Source organism: Trichoderma asperellum, chromosome 1 (assembly GCF_020647865.1).
Source record: "Trichoderma asperellum chromosome 1, complete sequence".
Classification (NCBI taxonomy): Eukaryota; Fungi; Ascomycota; class Sordariomycetes; order Hypocreales; family Hypocreaceae; genus Trichoderma; species Trichoderma asperellum.
This window is the reverse complement of record NC_089415.1, coordinates 1,185,728-1,206,954: the sequence shown is the minus strand read 5'-3', so window position 1 is coordinate 1,206,954 and position 21,227 is coordinate 1,185,728. Positions and strand designations below refer to the sequence as shown.

General features: G+C 47.9%; 8 protein-coding genes across 10 annotated transcripts; 5 read left to right on the top strand and 3 right to left on the bottom strand.

Moving 5' to 3' along the window:
* The first annotated feature begins 115 nt into the window (after window positions 1-115).
* Window positions 116-1,199, top strand: TrAFT101_000354 (uncharacterized protein). Its single transcript, XM_024905872.2, has one exon. The coding sequence runs from the start codon at window positions 275-277 to the stop codon at window positions 1,043-1,045; it is 771 nt and encodes a 256-aa protein (XP_024764561.1). The 5' UTR covers window positions 116-274; the 3' UTR covers window positions 1,046-1,199.
* TrAFT101_000353 (uncharacterized protein) lies at window positions 1,128-1,766 on the bottom strand. The gene has a single exon (XM_024899066.2). It carries the CDS (start codon window positions 1,690-1,692, stop codon window positions 1,282-1,284), a length of 411 nt encoding a protein of 136 aa, XP_024764560.1. The 5' UTR covers window positions 1,693-1,766; the 3' UTR covers window positions 1,128-1,281.
* A 501-nt stretch (window positions 1,767-2,267) lies between these two features.
* Window positions 2,268-3,160, bottom strand: TrAFT101_000352 (uncharacterized protein). Its single transcript, XM_066125993.1, has 2 exons — window positions 3,096-3,160; window positions 2,268-3,034 (listed from the first exon to the last, which is right to left on the bottom strand). The coding sequence occupies exon 2, from the start codon at window positions 3,011-3,013 to the stop codon at window positions 2,480-2,482; it is 534 nt and encodes a 177-aa protein (XP_065982090.1). The 5' UTR covers window positions 3,014-3,034; window positions 3,096-3,160; the 3' UTR covers window positions 2,268-2,479.
* Window positions 3,161-4,415: 1,255 nt separating this feature from the next.
* TrAFT101_000351 (uncharacterized protein) lies at window positions 4,416-5,500 on the top strand. 2 transcript variants are annotated; one of them, XM_024907393.2, is made up of 2 exons: window positions 4,416-5,059; window positions 5,118-5,500. In XM_024907393.2, exons 1-2 carry the CDS (start codon window positions 4,519-4,521, stop codon window positions 5,132-5,134), a joined length of 558 nt encoding a protein of 185 aa, XP_024764558.2. In that variant the 5' UTR covers window positions 4,416-4,518; the 3' UTR covers window positions 5,135-5,500. The 2 variants fall into 2 exon arrangements, with proteins under 2 accessions (XP_024764558.2, XP_065982089.1); XM_066125992.1 differs by having other exon boundaries at window positions 5,113-5,500.
* Window positions 5,501-6,386: 886 nt separating this feature from the next.
* On the top strand, window positions 6,387-11,474 carry TrAFT101_000350 (uncharacterized protein). The gene is made up of 3 exons (XM_024904875.2): window positions 6,387-6,655; window positions 6,717-6,828; window positions 6,940-11,474. Exons 1-3 carry the CDS (start codon window positions 6,567-6,569, stop codon window positions 11,128-11,130), a joined length of 4,392 nt encoding a protein of 1,463 aa, XP_024764557.1. The 5' UTR covers window positions 6,387-6,566; the 3' UTR covers window positions 11,131-11,474.
* Window positions 11,475-11,576: 102 nt separating this feature from the next.
* On the bottom strand, window positions 11,577-14,310 carry IWS1 (Transcription factor iws1). Its single transcript, XM_024905871.2, has 3 exons — window positions 12,781-14,310; window positions 12,237-12,715; window positions 11,577-12,138 (listed from the first exon to the last, which is right to left on the bottom strand). Exons 1-3 carry the CDS (start codon window positions 13,294-13,296, stop codon window positions 11,868-11,870), a joined length of 1,266 nt encoding a protein of 421 aa, XP_024764556.1. The 5' UTR covers window positions 13,297-14,310; the 3' UTR covers window positions 11,577-11,867.
* On the top strand, window positions 13,636-15,890 carry TrAFT101_000348 (uncharacterized protein). Its single transcript, XM_066125991.1, has 3 exons — window positions 13,636-14,002; window positions 14,087-15,117; window positions 15,177-15,890. Exons 1-3 carry the CDS (start codon window positions 13,894-13,896, stop codon window positions 15,534-15,536), a joined length of 1,500 nt encoding a protein of 499 aa, XP_065982088.1. The 5' UTR covers window positions 13,636-13,893; the 3' UTR covers window positions 15,537-15,890.
* Window positions 15,891-17,111: 1,221 nt separating this feature from the next.
* On the top strand, window positions 17,112-21,026 carry TrAFT101_000347 (uncharacterized protein). Of its 2 annotated transcripts, none has more exons than XM_066125990.1 (4): window positions 17,112-17,981; window positions 18,209-19,383; window positions 19,515-19,931; window positions 20,087-21,026. In XM_066125990.1, the coding sequence occupies exons 1-4, from the start codon at window positions 17,787-17,789 to the stop codon at window positions 20,772-20,774; spliced, it is 2,475 nt and encodes an 824-aa protein (XP_065982086.1). In that variant the 5' UTR covers window positions 17,112-17,786; the 3' UTR covers window positions 20,775-21,026. The 2 variants fall into 2 exon arrangements, with proteins under 2 accessions (XP_065982086.1, XP_065982087.1); XM_066125989.1 differs by lacking the exon at window positions 17,112-17,981 and having other exon boundaries at window positions 18,103-19,383; window positions 19,515-19,633; window positions 19,697-19,931.
* The last annotated feature ends 201 nt before the right edge of the window (window positions 21,027-21,227 follow it).

The window sequence follows — 21,227 nt, the reverse complement described above, 5'->3', positions numbered from 1 at the left end:
AAAGCTACTGCACAGGCATCCGGTTTTCGGGTTTCGGATTTGGACGGTGGCACCATGTCATGTCATTCAGAAGCTCTGATGTTAACAGCTCACATATATATGGACACGCTCCATCTCTCTGATACACCTTGTCTCGGTTTACTGTTAATATCCTCCAAAGAAGAGCCTCCGAAGAACAGCCTCTATCCAACAAAGCTTTGCTTTCGCTAATAAGCTTGGCATGAGCATCTAAACAAGATAATCATTTATACCCATCAATAGCTTCTAATCCGACATGCCGACTTGGGATCCATCACGCCTCTCTTCATTGGTGCTTTCCTATATACGCCAGCACCCAATTATTTTTACATCTGCTGTTGCTATCGTTCCTCTAGCAGCTCTAGCTATGCCTTCATATCGTGGCTATATCGACCTTGGCCCCGGCGGTCTCCCACATAACGTCTTTGGCTGGCTTCTTCAAGAGACTCTGCGCCCACTCAGTCTGAGCAGCACTACCGATCTAGGCGTCTTTCAAAAGACTGGAGTTTCAGCTCCTTACGAACCGCATGGCAACACACGATTTCTCCAGGAACCGCTCGCGCAACGTCGAGGTGACCGGCCAGTCATTCCCAATTACGTGGCGCCTCAGAGGCAGGCCACAGAAAAAGGCGATGCTGCTCTAGTCACCCGGATGAATAACCATTTGAGAGATTTGTCCAGTCATCACCCAGACAAGCTGGCCGTGAAGGCATCTGGCTTGGAGGCCAAGGAGAATCCTGCATTATTCGTGATTATCAACCCGCTGCCAAAATACCTGGAGAACGGCACAAAGGGCGAAATTGTTCACGTACATGGAGAAGCAAGTTCTCACATGGTTCTTAGCCTAACTGACGCGAAGGAAGCCTTGGCAAAGGGTTGGGCCGAGTTGCACCCGCTCAGTGGTGTGATGGGACGCATTCCATTGCCGTATGTCATGATATATGCGCCACGGGATGAGGAGGAGTTTGGGCAATGGGCAAGATTTGTGGACGCAGCTGTAGCATTTACTTCTGCGGGGAAGGAATAGCGGAACAGTGCAATGCTCCAGGGGTTGAATGCACAGAAATACAGCACATACGACCTGTCAGATTTGGACTGTTACAGTTAGCCGATATCACAATAAAGCTCCTAGAAGCTGGTTATATGTTTTCAATATTGCTTGATTCATACTGCCTCAAACAAAGCTAGTGCTAATGCGTGAAGACAACACACACGACTGTTGCTGTTCCTTTAGCTACCGCCAATTCCTCCTCTGTTTTCTGTTTAGGAAGAGACACCACATTTTTTCGGATCCACACACAGTTGCAAGACAATATACGCAGCGGTATTTATTTCATGACACCCCACGGTTGTTATGATAGTGTTGATCGGACCGCATTGATCTTGGCCATTGGCTGCAGGGCTGCGAACAATCAACTGGTTCCCGTCTTCGAACAACGAAGCGGGAGGAGACAACCACAGGCGGTACGTCCCATCAGGCTGCTCCCCGCCTTCTATCTGGTCAAGGGGATAGATTGGGCAGTTATTTGGGCCGAGGCTACCCTCGAATGGACCGAGAGATATAGCTTGAGTAAAGGAGCAGTCGGGCCCCAGATAGACTGCGACTTCTTCCAGGCCGTTGACTGCAGTCATTGCTGAGGCGAGAACTAGTAGAATAGTTTGCAAGTTTGCCATTGTGTGTGGGTAACTGATTGCGTTGACGAAAGACGACAATGCTTGGAAGTGGGGACCGCTTTTCTATATTGAAAGTGTCACAGGCAGAATGGTTGCTGTTCGCTTCATCAATGGCGGAAGGCCGGTTTATATATTCACATAAGTCGTTGCTTAGACTGCTGGACTGCTTGGTTGCGTTGCAGATTATTCCTTATATAATTGCTGGTTCGAGATATGTGCAATTGCCTATTTCGGAAGCTGGCAATCCTTCAATGACAATTAGTGAAACCCATCACTCAAATTTTAAGTTTGGGTCTCCTTATGCTGTCCTTTTGTATATACAAGTACAGAGGTCCCGCCTCAACATCATTACCAGGCCATACAGGGCAACTGTATTATGTCACCAGGGCTAAATACGACGCAGTATATATAGAAACTTAGCCATTTGTCTCTTACCTGCCAGCTTAGATTCATTTCTTTTGGTGGAAAGTAAGCGAATACTCCTTTATTGTCGATTAGCTAGATGCAAGTAATATTTCAAGAAGGATTTGTAAATTAAATGGCTTCTCTGCTTCACTTGTTATTATACTTGTAAATACATGCTATATTAATTGACTATTCAATGTTAAGCTGATTGTGTAATATATCAGATAAATAAAGATAATCTTGGATTCTAGAGAAATGTATTAATGAGCCAAGGGAATCTCCACTTTGTAGTATTTATTCAAGCAAGCCAAAGTGTAAGAACACAGCGTAAAAAGACTACAGCTCTCCATAATACTAAGTTGTAAGATTTTATAATGGCCACTTAAATTTCCATTCCATGCTCTTTAATCAAATTGCCAATTTTGTCTTGGTCGGCGGACTTATTACCTATAGCCTCGGTAACTTGGTCGAAGACCGCAGTATTGTCCTTCTGATGCAATACCCATGTTGCTCCATTCTCCTTCCACCCAAGAATATCAGGACTCACTGGGTTACAGGCATTATTCTCACTAACAACGCCCTCTCCCAATTGCCAGTTTCCAGCTGATATAATAGGATCTCCATTCGGGCAAGCACATACACCACTCTCCAACAGTTCAAGAACAATACCGCATGCGTTTTGATTACTATTCACGAAAATGGCCGCGAGGCCATTCACACCATTGTTTGTTTGAAAATTCGCGCAGGTGGCGAGACCTTCTATAAAACAGCAGTCACCGGGAGGGAGACCGGTACATTCAGCAAAGAGTCCTGATGCACAAGCAGTATCTTGATTGAAAAACTGGATAGTTGCTGTTTGAGCAAGGGTAAAAGAGAACAATGAGCTCCAAGTGAGGATTCGAATGTTGGACGGCATGATTGCTTTATAGAGGTGTTCCTTATATAAATTTTATAAATCAGCAGACGATATAGGTGTCTTGGGGGTCTGCGGAACTAACTGAAGGTTTTTTGACTGTGTTTATGGCACTTGAGTGTAACTAAAAGATAAATAACAATAAATGAAGTCGGCCAACGCAGTGGTATAAATAGCTTAGCAGACTCTTCTTTATCCAATCGAGATTATAAATTCTGCCGACTATACTATACATATTATACATTAGTTAGTTACAATAGCTAAATGTAATTTAACCAATTGTATATATTTTTTTCCTCCATTCGTCCGACTGTATGCTATGTGCTGCCACCGGATTTTGCCTACGCCCACATATTATTCTATTCATGCAGCCATAAGCTACAAGTCATTCTTTTCTCTCGCATCAACAGCTGATATGTCTACGTCAAAGTGATATATGCTGTCTGATATAAGATGCTCCATGCAGCCATTAGCTACAAGTCGTCCCTTTCTCTTGTATTAACAGCTGATATATCTAGATTCAAATAATTTGTGCGGTCTGATATCAGGTGCTCCTGCCTTTTCCAACGCCCGCACTTCCATTATATCCATGCAATTGTAAGCCACGAGTCATTATTTTTCTTCGATATTGCTAGCTTCTATATCTATTCAAGTGATGTATCCCAAAACCATTGTTATCGTAAGATACATATCACAAAAAAACCACGCCTGAGCGACCAATAAAAGAAGAGTCAACGCAAGCCAAGCATCAACCTTGTCTAAGTCAACACAAGTCAGCCGTCCCCCTCAGTCCAACCTAACATATGCAACCGAATATATAAAACTTCATTCATCCACTTATTAAATAGATTACATACTCAATTTATAATAATTGACTGGTACCAGATTCAAGTTATATCCTATCTAGCAACTATATAACTAGCCTGCAGCTTAATGAACTACCCTATCCTACTTGCCAACATAGATATATGTATTTATCCCTTGGGAATCTACCTGACTTATAACAATAATATGGGAACGCGGGAGCGATACGTCACATTATTGGGAAATGTAAGGTGGTATTAATGACAAATGAATATTTGATGGAAAATTCGCTGATAATCACTAAAATATAGATGGGTGTTCTCGGATTAATACCGATGAGAAAAAGTAGCATTCACTAGCCCGCAAATAAAAAAAAATCACCTGATAGATAGCTTACTATCCTCCTCGAATCCTATAACTAAATGTATACGAAGTAGTATTAACTTGAAATAGTAACCTAACTAAGCTTTGCAGCTTTTTTTATCACAAGCTACCTTATTAAGTAAAAATAGTCATTTAGTCACTGCTAAATCTTATGAATACTCTAAACAACAATTATTTCTACTATTACCATTTACTCTGGAAGAAATCTCTAGCCAAGGCATTATATATAGACACAATACCCCCTTCAAAATATCCTGAATGTTTTATACTTAAACTTATCAACTTACACATACTCGACACGCTCAAAGATAATTGCAATAATGTTGTTTTTTCACAATCTCTTACTTTTGACTACTACAGCTGTGGCAGTTAACGTTATCATCTTCATTGTCGATAGTAATCATAATTGCCCAAACGATGAAACTGTTCTTATTTGCAGTGACATTGGCAGGGGAATTTGCTGTACCAGCACTGAATTTACTGGCTTTCCTTCACTGCAAGTCGCAGGGATCAGTACTCAACCACAAGATGGTAATCTTGCTATTGCATTTTCGGAATCAGGAGATAATAGATGCGGCGTTGCTTGCGATTCCGCTTTTGCAGAAAACAACGCCTGTTTAACTTGCGGCAACGATGGTATTAGTGGCGGAGGATGGGACATTATTCCGGTGAAAGAGCAATCTATGGAGTCGCTATCTTCATGCACAGGCTCGGTAAAGCCTGACGAACTTAGATACCAAGGCCGCTCATATAGGATTTACCATGACGTTCCAGAAAATATTACCGCTGAACTCATCGACCTGGTCAACAAGAAAACAAATGTTGCTGATTTTCCAGCGCACTTAGCTCAATATGAAAAACGTACGAAGTATGAAATGAACTGCAGAATAAAACCTTTGGCTGATATATAATAGTCTAGTCAACTATGGCCACTAATGTTGTCTCATACATCTATTTTTGTTGACTTTATCCTAAGAGTCTGGGCTCAGACTATCCTTGGAATAAAACACTAAGACACAGAATAAGGTGACTGACTCCAAATATACTAAGGAAGAGTCAGTAGGAGGATCAGAGTTGAACAAGAACACAGATTGAACAAAGAGGATTATTATTGAATCACAGTCTTTTCTGATAAAATATATGCATATATTTATATGTTTGTCTGATTTTCCTTAAAGAAGCATAGGTATACTACAATCATTTATATAATCTAACCCTTATACCTTTAACCTGATCTATAATGTAAATATCCTGGAACAAGTATACTCTTGAGTATACCATATAATAATTTATGCTCGGTTGAAAAAAAAAAAAGAATGAATGAATGAATGAATGAAATCCCATTTACGCTGCCTCTTGTGGCAGTCCTAATAGCACAGTCTACTTAAAACCGGCATTTTATGCTTTCATTGTCTTCTGGCACGTGAAGCATTAAAATTAGTCCGCTTCATAGACAGCTTGGAAGATCAACTGGGTGTTTAAATTGTATTTACATTTTCTGTCTCTGAGGACATTTTAAAATCTAGCTTGGGATCCAGCTTAATAACTGCTCTCCATACAAATTCATTTCTTGGCAGCAGCGGTAAGATCGAGAGTTTAGGCTTTGGAAGGTGTCCATCGTTACCATTCATCTAAAGCTCAGCCAATTTTCTCATCCACGTACTATGCTTAGAGATAGTGCTTGTGTAGGACTGTTATGAGATAATACGTCTATAAATTTCCAACGACGTTTATTTATTCCCCACTAACGTACTACTCTTATTACGGATCTCGCAACAGCGTTATACCAACACAGGGACAGTGCGAAGAACTTCAGATTTCAGCTCTCGTCCTCGCCATTACTCTCGCTACAGTGTGGAATAGCAGTAAATACAGTAAGAAGATGTTGGAGTTCATCCTGTCAAGATTCAGTCCTCCAGCACGAGGAAATAAAAGACTGCATCTAGACTATAATCCAAGATCATGCTTGAGATCATCAATCATCTTGAAGCAGCTCTTTCTCTCATTTCTTACAACAAACATATCACTGCCTAATATTCAAGTACCTGATAAATACTTTAGCCGCTGTGGGATCCTTTAGCTGCTAAAAAAATAGCCTACAACAGCAGGTGGGGCGCTATATCTGCTCCTGTACGGCTTATCGATTGCTTGGTGGGGGACGACCGATGACTGAATCTCAAAATTTATTTCCAGCCTCATCCGAACCAGCCTTGGGTCACTATCCGCAAGCTCAATCGCAAACTGACGGCCGCCTCTTCTGCCAGTTCTCAGGGCCCTCAACATCGAATCGAGATCATGTCTTCATGATATAAACTGCGCAAATCGAAGTTCTCTCCGCCGAGGAATCCCAGTTTGAAGAAGCGACAGCATGGCGCACGCCGCGTTTGTGAGCTCCACCAAGGAGCAGCTCACTGATAATCTCCCCAAGCGCTTCAAGGGGATCAAGTTTGGCATCCAGTGAGCTTGGCCCTGTTCATATGAGAAACTCTACCGTGTTCTAACAGCGGCTCTTGTGCAGATCCAACCAAGACATCGTCAACCAGGGAGTGTTGGAGGTTTCCCAGCGCATGCTCTACGACATCGACAACAACCGATCTCCTCTTACCAATGGAGCTCTTGATCTGCGTATGGTGAGTGCGCGGCTTGGCTGTACTCTTGTGCTGCTGATGGTGTATTTTGCGGCAGTTATATAGCCGTATCATGCGAATATGAGTTGGACTACTGACCTTTGTTTGCTCTAGGGAACTTCGAGCAAGTCGGGAAAATGCGGTACCTGTCAAGAGCCTCTCAAGTTCTGTATCGGTCACTTTGGCCACGTTCGACTAGCACTCCCTGCTTTCCACATCGGCTACCTACGATTCATTCAGACAATCCTCCAAAATGTGTGCAAAACCTGCGCCAGAGTACTTCTTACCGAAGAAGAGAGACGGAGTTTCCTCAATGACCTGCGCCGACCTGGGTTAGATAACATCCGCCGAACAGCAATTTACAAAAGGATCAACGATCAGTGCAGGAAATGTAGGACATGCCCGTATTGCGGCGAGATCAACGGCCAGATTCGAAAAGTCGGAGTGCTCAAGCTCACACACGACAAGTTCTCTGCGTACAAGAAGTCAACGTCCCAGAAGAAGCTGCCTCCGGAGAGCAAAATCGCATTCGATGCCTCGTTCGATGAAGCCAAGAAATTGAATCCGGATCTGGACAAGCATCTTGTGAGGGCCATGGAGGATCTGAACCCTCTCTGGGTGCTCAACCACTTCAAGATGATTGGTCCCACAGACTGCGAGCTTCTTGGACTGGACCCAACCGAAGGTCGCCCTGAGATGTTCATCTGGCAGTTTGTCCCCGCTCCCCCCGTGTGCATTAGACCGTCAGTTGCACAAGAAGGAGCCAGTACAGAAGATGATCTTACCGCAAAGCTGGCTGAGATTGTATACATAAGTGGTTTGATTCGAACAGCCCTGAACAAGGGAAAGCCCATGCAGACCATCATGGAACAGTGGGAATATATGCAGCTGCAGATTGCCATGTATGTTAACAGTGATGTCCCTGGGCTTAATCAGCCGGGCTTTGGAAAAAGCATCAGAGGCTTTTGTCAGCGTCTCAAGGGCAAGCAGGGACGATTCAGAGGAAACCTTTCTGGAAAGCGAGTCGACTTTTCAGGCCGAACTGTCATTTCCCCAGATCCAAACTTAGCCATCAATCAGGTCGCCGTTCCACAGCTCGTCGCCAAGAACTTGACATTCCCTGAACGAGTTCAGAGCCATAATTTGGAAAAGTTGAGACAATGTATCTTGAACGGGCCAAAAGTCCATCCGGGTGCAAATCACGTTATCAAAGACAATGGAAACTGGAAGCAGGATCTGCAGTTTGGTGATAGAGCTCTTGTCGCCCGAGACCTTCGGATAGGCGATGTTGTCGAACGGCATCTTGAGGATGGGGATATCGTTCTCTTCAACCGACAACCCTCTCTGCACAAGCTCAGTATCATGAGCCATTTTGCAAAGATTAGGCCCTGGAGAACTTTTCGTCTAAACGAATGTGTGTGTGGACCTTATAACGCCGATTTCGATGGTGACGAGATGAACCTACACGTTCCACAATCCGAGGAAGCTCGTGCTGAGGCAATGACTCTCATGGGCGTCAAGCACAATCTGGCTACACCCAAAAACGGAGAACCCATCATTGCTGCTACCCAGGACTTTATCACTGCTTCATATCTGCTCAGTAGCAAGGACAGGTTTTACAACAGAAAGGCCTTTTCCTACATCTGCACGCATATGATGGACGGTGTAGTCAATATTGATCTCCCCCCACCGTCAATTATTAAACCAGAAGCCCTCTGGACAGGAAAGCAGATTTTCAACGTGCTTATGCGCCCAAACAAGGAATCGCCAGTGCTTGTTAACTTGGATGCAAGGTGCAGAGAATACTCGGCTAGGCCTGGACAGTGCCCAGATATGGATCCTAACGATGCCTGGCTGGTCATTCGAAACTCAGAGATCATGTGCGGCCGCATGGATAAGTCCATCATTGGATCTGGCAAGAAGAACTCAGTGTTTTACATTATCCTCAGAGATTTCGGCCCCGATCACGCCGTTGCTGCTATGAACAGGTTGACCAAGCTTTGTGCCAGAGCGCTAGGAAACCAAGGCTTTTCACTTGGTGTGGGCGACGTCTTCCCCATTACCCAGCTGACAAAATCAAGAGATAGGCTTGTCCAGGACGCCTACGACAAGAGTGACGCACTTATCGAGACTTTCAAGGCGGGAAAGCTTGAAAAGGCTCCCGGATGTGACATGGAACAGACTTTGGAAATTTCCATTTCTGGTATTCTCAGTAAGGTTCGACAGCAGGCCGGTCAGCAGTGTGTGGACACCCTAAGCCGCAACAATGCTCCTCTGATCATGGCCAACTCCGGTTCCAAGGGTCTGCACATCAACGTCGCTCAGATGGTTGCCTGTGTCGGACAGCAGATTATTGGTGGTCAGCGTGTGCCTGATGGTTTCCAGGACCGCAGTTTGCCCCATTTCCATAAGAATGCCCGGCAGCCGGCGTCAAAGGGTTTCGTACGAAACAGCTTTTACTCGGGTCTCTTCCCAACCGAGTTCTTCTTCCACGCCATCTCAGGTCGTGAAGGTCTGATTGATACTGCGGTTAAGACTGCCGAGACAGGATACATGTCCAGACGGTTGATGAAGTCTCTGGAAGATCTTTCCACTCAGTACGATAACACCGTCAGGACATCGGCGGGAGCTATTGTGCAATTCCAATTTGGTGCTGACAAATTGGATCCCGTCGATATGGAGGGTTCTGCGGTGCCTGTGGCGTTCGACCGCACATGGACTCACTCTGAGAGCACCACCTGGGATAACAACGAAAGATCTTTGCTTCCCCGCGAGGTGCTTGCAGTGTGCAGTAGCATGCTAGAGAAAGAAAAGCAACGCTACCAGAGACACCGCTTGGTGGACAACGCACTACTCAACTATTCCGACCCCACCGATGAAAACATTGATGAGCACGAAAGCGCTCGAGGCTTCATTGAGACGATCTATTCTTACGTCTCCGATCGAGCACAAAAGATATCTAAAGCTCGTGCATTGGTCGGACTGGATCCCGACCCAAGCCAGGAGGACATCATCGCAGATGCCTCAGCAGACCTCAAGGTTCAGCTGGCCCGAGTCGAGCGAGTTACCAAAGTATCTCTGACAACGCTCCAACGATTCGTCAAGGAGTGCTTAGAGAGATACCATAAGGCCCACGTCGAGCCTGGCCATGCTGTGGGTGCTGTTGGAGCACAGTCTATTGGTGAACCCGGTACGCAGATGACGCTGAAGACTTTCCATTTTGCTGGTGTCGCCGGTATGAGTATCACTCAGGGTGTGCCACGTATCAAGGAAATCATCAACGCGTCCAAGAACATCAGTACTCCAGTCATTACATGCCCTCTGCTAAACGACAAGCAAATTGAGGCCGCGCGTATTGTCAAGGGACGAATCGAAAAGACCTACGTTATCGATGTGCTAAAGGCAATTGAAGATGAGTGGGTTACTGATCGCGGAACCGTCATTCTATACATTGATATGGAGGCTCTGCAGAGCATGCACCTTGGCATTGGCGTCGTTGATATTGCGGAGGCCATCTTGAAATTCAAGAAGCTCAAGATTCAGCCATCCGATATATCAATTGGTCCCAACTACATCAAGATTTTTGTGCTCAACAGCTGGGTGGATCCGGACGCGGCCAAGAAGAGGCAGCGCAGTGGTGCATCTCTAACGATGACAGAGGAGACTTCCGACTTCCTCTTGCGGGTCAACCACCTCCGCCGTGTACTTCCCAAGATCCCCATCTCAGGATATAACGAAGCCACAAGAGCCATTATCCAGACATCCGAGCAGAGCGAACACACGGTGCTGGTTGAAGGATATGGACTGCGAGCGTGTATGACTACCGAAGGTGTTATTGGCACCAAGGCGAGCTCCAACTCCGTCATGGAAGCCCGCGATGTTCTGGGTATCGAGGCTGCTCGAACCACCATCGTTGTCGAAATCTCCGCCGTCATGGCAGGTATGGACATTGATCCTCGTCATATCCAGCTGCTGGCCGACGTCATGACGTTCAAGGGCGAAGTTCTCGGCATCACCCGTTTCGGTCTGTCCAAGATGCGAGAGAGCGTTCTGCAGCTGGCGTCGTTTGAAAAGACGCCCGACCATCTCTTTGACGCGGCTGCCAAGATGAAGACTGATCGCATCGAAGGTGTCTCTGAGTGCATCATCATGGGACAGACTATGAGCGTCGGCACGGGCTCGTTCCAGGTTGTGAGAAGACTCAACATCCAGGATTGGGAAGTTGAGCCGAAGAAGACGCTCTTTGAGGATGCGTGGGCGGAGAATTTGAAGGCTAAGAAGGAGTTGCGAAAGCTAAAGGTCTAATAATTTGGGGTTGAATGACTCTAGGTTGGGAGAAGAACTCTAGGTTGGGAGAAGAGTGCTACATATGGGCTTTTATTTTATTTATTTTTTTGGTATCTGGCGAAAGGGCTGCAAAGAAGAAAAAAACGATGAATATCGTTTCTCTCTATCTAGGTTTGACTTGATGAAGTTTATGTATATAGAAAGCAAGTCAAGTCGCATGCCGAATTTCGAGGTATTTTGGCAAGCAAGACGAAGAAAAAAACATAGTCTGGAACTTATAGTTACAGATAAATAACTATAACCAAGCCCAATGGAAAAGTTTCTCTATCCAGTTTCATCTGTAGACTTCTTTCAACCGTCAGAAGAGCAGAGAGGTCAAACAGGTCCAATTATTGTTAGCCTTTGACATCCAAAGCCTATATGTAAAGGCAGCTTGTAATCACATTGCATGTTGAGCGGCAGTATCTGCAGTGAATTATAGGTATTCATTCGAATTATACTTCTTTTTAAAACCATTGTCGTATGACCATTCTTGCATTTAGTATTGTGTTTTCCCCCTTAAAGCTCCTAAAAACGCCAGTCTCTCTTAGACGAATCTTGGGCCTCTCCCTGAAATTAAAAAACTAAAAAAATAAAAATAAATAAATAGACATTCCACTCCCAAAATGGCACACAAACGTGATGCAGCCGACTAGTTTTGAGTTGATGCCATGATGTGCGATGCGTTGTACAGTTTGAAAAAGTCAATAGGCTCTCTAAGCCGCCTTCTTCTTCTTCTGCGTCATTCTCCTGAAAGCTTCCATTCCTCCAGCACCGAGAGGCCGGTGATCTTGGCTCTTGTTGCCATCAAATGTGCTGAGAGGAGCAATTGTGTAACTGGCGGGAAGATTGACCATACGAGCCTGGTTGCCACCACGGACGGGGGCAAGGAATCGTTCACGTTCGGCATCTGCTGCCGACTGTGCAGGTCGCTCAGAGAGAGTGAATTGGGAGCCTTGTTTGCGGCGTTGAGCCATTTTGGCAGCCCTGTATCGTCCATCGTGTCAGCCATCAATGATATATATATAGAGAGAGAGAGAATAGATGCAATAAAATAAAAAAGGGGTAATGACGAGTGAACATACTCATAATCAAACTCGCGAGTCTCGATATGGCGCTTCTTGTAATCGTCAGTCCGCTTGAGAATTGGACGGCTCCATTCTCCCAACAGTCTCTCGGCCATTCGCTTGATGCTAGGCTCTGGCTTCTTGCTCCTCGTGTAGAACAACACCACTTTGCCGATACCGCTGCTCAGCAGAGTCTCCTTTTCGATATTCAGACGCGTCAGAGCCGTGAAGATGTCCCGCTGGATGTTGTAGGCGGGCAGTGAGCCGTCGTTGAGCGGCTCTAGGAAGAATTTGACGTGCTGTAAGAAGTTGGTATCCGGATCGAGCACCGCGTGTTGGACGTTGTTGCGATTCAGAATGCCAGCAACTTCGGGCAGCAGCTTGAGCTTGTGGAGCGCAGGCTGTCCAGACTCACGAGCACTGTTGTCTGCTTGACAAGCACGCTCCATCTGGACCTTGAGCGCAGCGAGCTGTTCGTCAATCTCATCTTCGAGATCCTGGTTGGCGATGATTGATTAGTGTCTACCTCACTCTGCTTCCCGTTTCCACATAGAAGACATACAATTTCATCCTTTCTCCGGCGCTTGGGGGCCGCGCCGCGGTTCTTCAAGGCCGCATCCAGGCGTCTGTCGATTTCCCGATTCTGCCGCTGCTCTTCGGTGAGGTTCTCGTCGTTGGCTTCGTCGTCCTGGGGCGATGCAGGCTTGGCCCGTGGGCGCCTCTCGGCCTCTGCTCGCTTCCTCCTCGGCTTCTTCTCAGCCTCGCCGCTGGAGACATCCTGCAGGGCCGCATCTTCCTCTCGATCCCTCCGCTTCTCGCGGCGAGTCTCTCTGGGCTTCTTGGCTCCCTTTTCTCCTTCAGCTCGCTTGCGCTTGCTGGCTTTCAGCGTCCGGGCAATGTCCTCGTCAATCTCGACCGGTCGATCCTCGATGTTTGCGGTCTCGGGGTCGTAGTCTTCAAACTGATTCTCGTCGATTTCGGAGAGGAGGTCAGAGTCGCGGTCAGAGTCGGCCTCGGCGACCTCGTCCTGGAATTCGTTTTCCTGGCCATCGTCGACCGGCGAACCCTGGTCAGACATGGTTGACGGTGCAAACTGGCGCACAAGGACGATGGACGATGGCGCAGCAGGAAATGAAGGGCGTGGAGATGAATCAAAGATTTGAATCTGAGATTCTGCGAATGGCAAGTTCCTCTTTTTTGCAGCGGCAGCACCCAAAAGAGAAGCTGAGAATGACGGCGAAGTGAAACAATCTTCAGACCAGAAAAAGGTTCATTCCTCTCGTTGCCTTTGAGACGCAGCCAGCGCGTTGCTGACATAAGCGGCCGCTCCGAATCTGATCCGCTGCGGCCTCAGGCACCCGCCGCTAGCAGTCTTTTTCTGCCTTTGTTTACTTCCTCCAGCACTAAGGCCTGGTTGCCACTGTGACGATATGCAGATTGTGGATAAGCAAATTAAGGCCCGGCATTCGAGGTAACTAAAAGAAGCCATGCCCACCCTTGCCAGGGCAGATCGGCCTATTTGTACATAATTGACTTGGATCCAGATCATGCGGTTGCGACTCGCTTTTCTGACGGCCGCAGAATCACACAGGAATACGCCATCACGATCACCATCGCCATCGCCATCGCCATCGCATCACACCACCATCGTCTATAGTCAGCGATATTCGCGGCCATGGAGCGTCGCACATTTGAAGCTCCCATGGAGTGGGAGTACCAGAATACAGGGCCCATCGATCTGACGAGCCCGTTTGCGCAGGTGGCCAAGAAGCGATCAGACAACTGTGGGTGCCCCTTGCTCTGCTGGCCGGAGCATCACGGCTGTTGTGACGATAGTGATGACGGCTAACCATGGACACAATGTGCAGTGTTTAGTAGTTCGTCGCCCATCAAGTCGTCGTCCGCGAGCGGTTCGTTCTCCGTCTTTGGAACGCCGTCGAAGCCGCCCACGAAGTCATTCTTCACCCCCCAGCTCGCCCCCAAGGTCGTTGCGCCGCCGTTTCGAAATCCAGCATTCACCACGCCGAGAAAAATGGACGAGTCCTTCTCCTCCTTCACCACCGTCGCCGAGGACAGCCCAGACGCAACCGAGGCCTCGGCAGCTTCAGCAGTTGCAGCGCTGCCCAACGACACTTTGGAATCAGAGCACTTGAGCGATGTGACAACGAGCACCATCACGACTCCCACCAAGATCGACAAGGCCTCTCGCTACACCAGGGGGTCGCCTCGGAAGTTTGCAGCCGGCAGAGGGGAAATCCGGCCAGTCAGCAGAGAGTCCCCGCGCAAGGATATGCAGGTGCTGAGGAAGAGGAAGCGCCACAACTACGACAAGGACGTTAGCAGCGTGATCCGACACATGCCGCCAGATTGGGAGGGCGATGCCTCGGACACGGACACGAGCGCGGTATCGTATGGAGGCACACCACTGGGCACAAATGCGTCGCTACATCCCCATCCATCATCATCATCACAGCAGCGCCTGCAACAGCAGCATGGCCCGAAACGCGAGGGCTGGTTTGTCTCTGCGTTGGGCACAATGGACCGGTACCCGGGAGCTCCCGACCACATCTACCGATGGCTGCAGCTGGGACTCAACTGCTTCATCATTGGTGTTATTTTGTTCTTTGGTTGGAGCGTTGTTGACGCTGTGCGATCAGACATCCGGAACGCCAACGAGATGGCGCGGATGGAAATCAAAAGCCTCATATTAGATTGCCAGAACCATTATATCAGCAACGGGTGCGCCAAGAATGACCGGCCAGCGCTGATTGAGATGTGTGCTGAGTGGTACGACTGCATGACGCAGGATTCGGATGCCATTATGCGCGTCAAAGTCACAATCAAGCAGGTGGCCGATGTCATCAACGAGTTTGCCGACGCAATGAATCTCAAGGCCTGGGTAAGCATGAATCAAAATCAAAATCAAACCTGTCCTCTCTTACTAATTCATTGCACCAGCTCCTGTTCGGCGCTATTGCCATCTTCGTCATCTTTGCCAACATCATGATTGGATGGGGACGATCCAAGACCCAGCCAGCGCCAGTACATCCGCCCGCCTATTCTCACGTTCCTGTTTTGGGGCCAGACGTCACGCCAGCGCATTTCAGACAACGCTTTGAGAGTCCTGGGACACACTTTGACACCCCCAGGTCACAGCGATATGCTTATATTGAGGACGACACCGATTTTGACATGTCAACTCCCAAGGCTCTGGGGCAAGGCTTTGGGTATATGCCAGCAGGGCGCCGCAGCCCAGGCAAGGGGGAGTGGTCAGCAAGTACAATCAAGTACCACCGAAGTCCCAGCAGGGGATATTAAAAGATGAAGCTAAATTGACGAATGGGTATTTGCATTTCGATTGGTGTACACTAGGAAAATTGGTCTGTTGCATGTTTCATGGATTGGAATGGAATGGAATGATTTTTGTCGGCGTTGGCAGGGAGGGGCTGTGAACAGCTATGTGGAATTCGGTATTAGGGTGGTGCATCAGATTCATGGCAAAATTCAGCTTAAAAGGATTATCAACATTGAACAATTGGTAGGACATTGTCGTTCAAAGCGTGTGACCGGTTAGCAATATATTGACGGTTTATGAGCGATGCGCAATGTTTCCCATTTTTTCGATTATACAGCTTAATGCGAATTCAATTACTACTACTAGGTATTCTCAGCTATGAATAACAAGTTGCTTAGATCTCAAATAGAGATTTTGCAAGTGTTTTTAAGAAAGGACATTTTTGTATAGGAGGTAGTAGGTACTAAGGTGCCTACTAAGGTACCTAGGTACTACACCCTACAAGCATCTAAATTATTATTTCGGTACCTTTTGGTACAAGTATAGCAACCTTATTATCACCTATTTTAGAAGACTAAATAAGTATATAGACTTGTGTATATAATAATCTGCTTGTACCTTGCAAACACAGCCAGTTATGCCTTATATCAGTTTATCACCAACAGAAAGGCCAATTTCTAGCTGGAATTACTCTATATTATTTAATACCTTATTTACTCCTTATGCTATTCTTAAGGACTTCTCTTTCTCTTCTTTAAAGTATCGTGCCTTATTATTTACATAGAGAAGGTACTTTCGCTGATCGTTGCCGATTATATTGCTCGTACCCAGTGAACTGCAAAACTAACAAAGTAGATGCTTGTGGGGTGTAGGTACCGTAGGTACTAGTAGGTAGGTAGGTAAGCAGGTAGTACCGGTAGTAGTGGCCCCAGTACAAGTTGCTCGCGTGGTCGCTGCTCGGCAGTAGACGGCAAGCTAGGGCCACTGTGCGGCTGATATCAGGTACCAATTGGTAAAGCTCAGAGTCCCCGATGACCTCATTGAACCATCATAGCTACCACGAGCATGAAGAAAATCAAACACAATTGATAGCCACTTGATGAACTAGTGGTTAAATTATACTAATCTAAATACGTAATTAAAAGGGGCAGGATAAAAGAAATTTGAAACCCAGAATTGTGCACTGAAAAAATGCAAAATGCAAAATTAGAAAAAGGAAGAAAAAATAAATTAATCAGTTCAATGTCCCGTTTTGCGCATCTGCTTTTTTATCATAGCTCCAGTCCCCACTATAATTGGGGGCCGCTGCAACAGCACTTCGGCTAGGCTCGCCACGCTGCAGCGACGCCCATCACAGGGCCAGGCTCAGTGGCTCTATCGCCTGCATGAGCTCCTGGAATATTTTTGGACAAGGCTACCAATCGCAGCAAGACATGTATCGCTGCAGTCCAATTGCTCGATTCCCTTCTGTTCCACAATAACCACGGCTTCTGTAACAAACTGATAGTATTTTTTTTTTTCTTCGTTTCCTTCTTCTTTTTTTTCTTCGTTTCCTTCTTCTTTTTTTTCTCCTTTGTTTCGGTCTGGGGTCCATTAGCGTTCAGCCACCATCAGCTCTAAGCTTTTGGCTGACGGCTAGAGTAACTTGCATATCTTTTCAGGCCATTATTGATTTGATATTCAAGGGTAAACCGGCTGAAGTCGCTGCATCAGCCCCCCAAGTTTTAGGGGCGAATAGCTCCAACGTCTAGCCAGCCTACAGCGCTAGCGGCTGAGTCTGACGTGCTGGGAGCCCACTGTAGCTGCTGCCGGCCCCGCCATTGGCGATGCTCTACAGCAGCTGCCGTCACTACCACAGTAGCTTGGACAGTACAGGTAGGAATACACGCTCGATCTTCACTCCTCCAACCTCTCTCCATATTTTTCCATCTTCCTCTGCAGCCTTCTAGACGCTTCCCGCCGATGCCTCCGCCACTTGGGCTTCGTCCTCGACACTGAAGCCACCGCTTGTCGCGATTCGAATCCCGCAATCCTTCCGAGCCTTTCCTCGCTGCTCTGCCAGGCCCTCGGACAGCTTCCCCCGCAGCATGTCTTTCATCCCACGAGGCTGCAGCTACCGCAACTCACGCCTTGGATCCGCGCTGGTTCCCCATCGCTGAAAACAGCCTCCTCTTCTCCCGTCCTTCTTTGCCCAAGCCGGGGCTTCGCTTCCGCGTCCCGCGCGCGCGCGTCTGGCACTTGCTCGCTGAGGGCGACTCGGCAGCCTCGCGTCGATGGAGGAGGATCTGGGCACGCCGTCGGGCCAGAGCCAGCCCAGCACCAGCGGCGGCACTGGAAGCGGCACGACGCCGCAGTCGCAGTCTGGGCCGCCGGCGTCGAGTGCCTTGCTGCAGCTGTCGAAGCGCAGACGCGGGCTGGGGGTGGTGACGCCCAATGCCTGCACGGAATGTCGCAAGAAGCGTGCCAAGGTGAGCTCGTTGTGTTGTGGATTCTGCCTCTCTCTCTCTCTCTCTGTCTCTTTCTGTCTTGTCTGTCTGTCTGTCTGTCTGTCTGTCTGAACCTGGGACCACTTTATTTTTTTTTTTTTTTACAAACTCACTTTTCTTTTCTTGTTATATGGCTGTGGCAGAGATTAGAGTGGACAAAATCAAAGAAGAAAGCAAAAAACAGTGTGTACTGACGACGCGCTTCATAGTGTGACGGACAGAAACCTTGCGGCCGCTGCAAGTCCCAAAAGGACGTGGAATGCGTTTACGAGATACCCGTGCGCCAGTCAAAAGAACATCTGCGCAATGAGATTGAGAATCTGCGCTTGCGCCAGCGCTCCAGCGACCAGGTCTTTGCCGCTCTGATACGGCCGCAGCTATGGGAGGAAGTGCTGGCGCGTCTTCGCGGAGGCCAGACCGTGGAGAGCATCTCCGAGTGGCTTACAAGTCTTCCACCAAGCGGGCCTACAGCAAGCTCGGCATATGCGCATACTGGCCCTAGCCTAGGTACTGGTGGTGGTGCCGGCGGCGGTCATGATATATCTTCGATGCAACCCTTTGGCGATGCTTCTGGTGCTCCTATTCCGCCAATAACCCTCACGGTAGGAGCTCGAGGCGGATCGCTGCAGATGCCTGGTCTAAGCAACGAGATGGGAGGAGCTCCGGCCAGTCCTTGGCACTTTTCGCCGCAAAGCCAGGGCGGCTCTACCAGAAGCGGCTCTCATCCCGACTTGATGAATTGGGCTACCGATGCAGGTCCGCCACAGACGCGAGTGGGTTCTTGGGCTGAGAGCATGCAGACCGACCATCTGCCCGATGGCATCCAGCGGTTTCGGGGGCTTGAGCAGGTACTATCGCCGCCCAACGCGCCTGAAATGAAGCCTCCTCCGGGGTCCTGGACCAGCATCACAAACGATGTGAATTTGGTCCAGCATTTGCTGGCGCTGTACTTTTGCTGGGAGTATCCCACCTTTGCGTCTCTCAGCAAGGAGCACTTCCTTCACGATTTCCAGGACGGAAGACACCGATACTGCTCACCAATCTTGGTCAATGCGCTGCTGGCCCTTGGCTGTCGATTTTCCACACAGCCCATGACGAGAGCCAACCCCAATGATCCCTACTCTTCCGGCGACCACTTCTTCAAGGAGAGCCAGCGACTGTTCAACGAGGAAATGGACCATCACTCGTTGACAACCATCCAGGCTCTGGGCATCATGTCAATTCGCGAGGCCAGCTGCGGCCGTGACTCTGAGAGCTGGTATTATGCCGGCCAAAGCATAAGGCTAGCCCTCGAGATGGGTTTGCATCGCATCCATGACGACGACGACGAAGACGAACTTGCTGTTCAGTCTGCGACTTTTTGGGGGGCGTTTGCATTAGATCAGTGAGTCCAAAATACCCATGACAAGCTATTTCTTCTACTTCTGCGGTTGAGTTTTGAATTTGTATTTATTCGCACTTGCATTGGGAGAGAAAATATGTATGACGGTTTTCTAATTTGCCTGATCCTTGTAGTGCATGGTCTCTGGCCACCGGCTCGCTGCCGCAGTGCTCCTCTTTCCCTCATCTACCACCCAAGCCGGCCATCATCGGTGACATTGAAGCATCTCTTTGGGTACCGTATACCGACGACGGTGAGGACCGAACGACTACTTTTGGGGTTGATTTACAAGGGCTGCCTACTAACATCTCCGAAGGCGCGCCGCTACAGCGGTCGTGCGAGCAGCCGTCCAACGTGCGGTCAGTGTACAAGTGCTTTTGCGAGCTGAGTGAGCTTGTTCACCAGTCCCTCTACGTGCTCCATTCTCCAGGAAGGCCCCTTACAGCCCGGGACCTTTTGAATATTTACACGCAGTACCTGAACTGGTATGATCGGATACCCGAAGTTTTGAGGCTAGGCCATAATTTCACCCCGGCCGTCTTATTTGCGCAGTGAGTACAGCACATATCAACTTGATCTTTTTATTTTCATTTTCATTTTTTTTTCTCCCCTCTCTCTCTCTCTCTCTCTCTCTCTCTCTCTCTCTCGCCCTCCCTCCCTTTTCTAGAGTTGTTGATGCTAACGTGGACAATGATGAAATGAAAAGCATGTACTATCACTTTGCCATACTCCTCCTATTCAGACCCTTAATCAAGCTACGTATCATCGGCTCCAAGGTTTCGCCACGAGACGTCTGCTCGCAAGCTGCCGACGCCATCCAAGGCTTATTAACATCCTATTCTCAACTATATACACTAAAAAGAACGCCATCTTTTGTCCCTTACTTTGTTTTAACATCAGCTATTATGCACCTTGCCATAGGCGCTACCGGAATCGGCGACGAAGACGCTGAGACAAGCGAAGAGAAGATGAAAAAGGCCGCCAAGATCGATCCGCGCGTGACGGATGCCCTTAACCAGGGTATCGCGGACCTCACAGAGATGGCGCCGTGTCACCACTTTGCCGAGCAGGCGCTGAATATTCTACGGTTTCTAGCTAAGAAATGGAACATCGAGGTCAATGTTGACGGCGACAAGATGCCGCCGGAGGACCCCGACAACCTAGTTAGGCCTTACACGAGCAGCCTCAACTTTTTCGCACCCAACGTTCGGGAGAGCGATTTCATGTGCGGCTTTGGGCCCAGCACAGAGAGTGTCGACACGCTTCAGACGCCCAGCACGAAGAAGTCGGCAGAGACGGCAGAGAATCCGCTCTTTTGGCCTTTTCCAATGCAAGGAAGACCAATGCTGCCTACCGGGAAAGAGTTGGAGGATGCAGGGTTTGCCAAGCTGTAGCGACGGCGTGAGACCTTTTACCTCCCTTTACTCTCTATTTTTACTTGGATATTTTATTATCTTATTCCTGGGCCAATGAAGTTTGGGAAACAAATATGCGCTGTACATGACGTGTAGGATATCAAGGGGGGTGTACGTAAACGAGGGATGCGCCTCACGGACGCGATAAGGGCTAGAATAACACTCTGGATAATCTTGTAATTAATGCTCCTGTGGATTTTTTGTATATAACAGAGATTAAAAGAACCACGGTCTGTTAATACTCGGCTTGGTTGGTTTCGCGTTATAAACAAGGTGGTTGACTTGAAGATTCACAGAAGTACGTATAAGCGCAGATACAGATACCAACGATGCTATGCAATGCAACATTGAGATTCATTTGATTTTTACAGTTTCTCCTATCACAATATCCGTTCAATAACAAAGTGTATTATTAATTTTCATCAAAGTCAT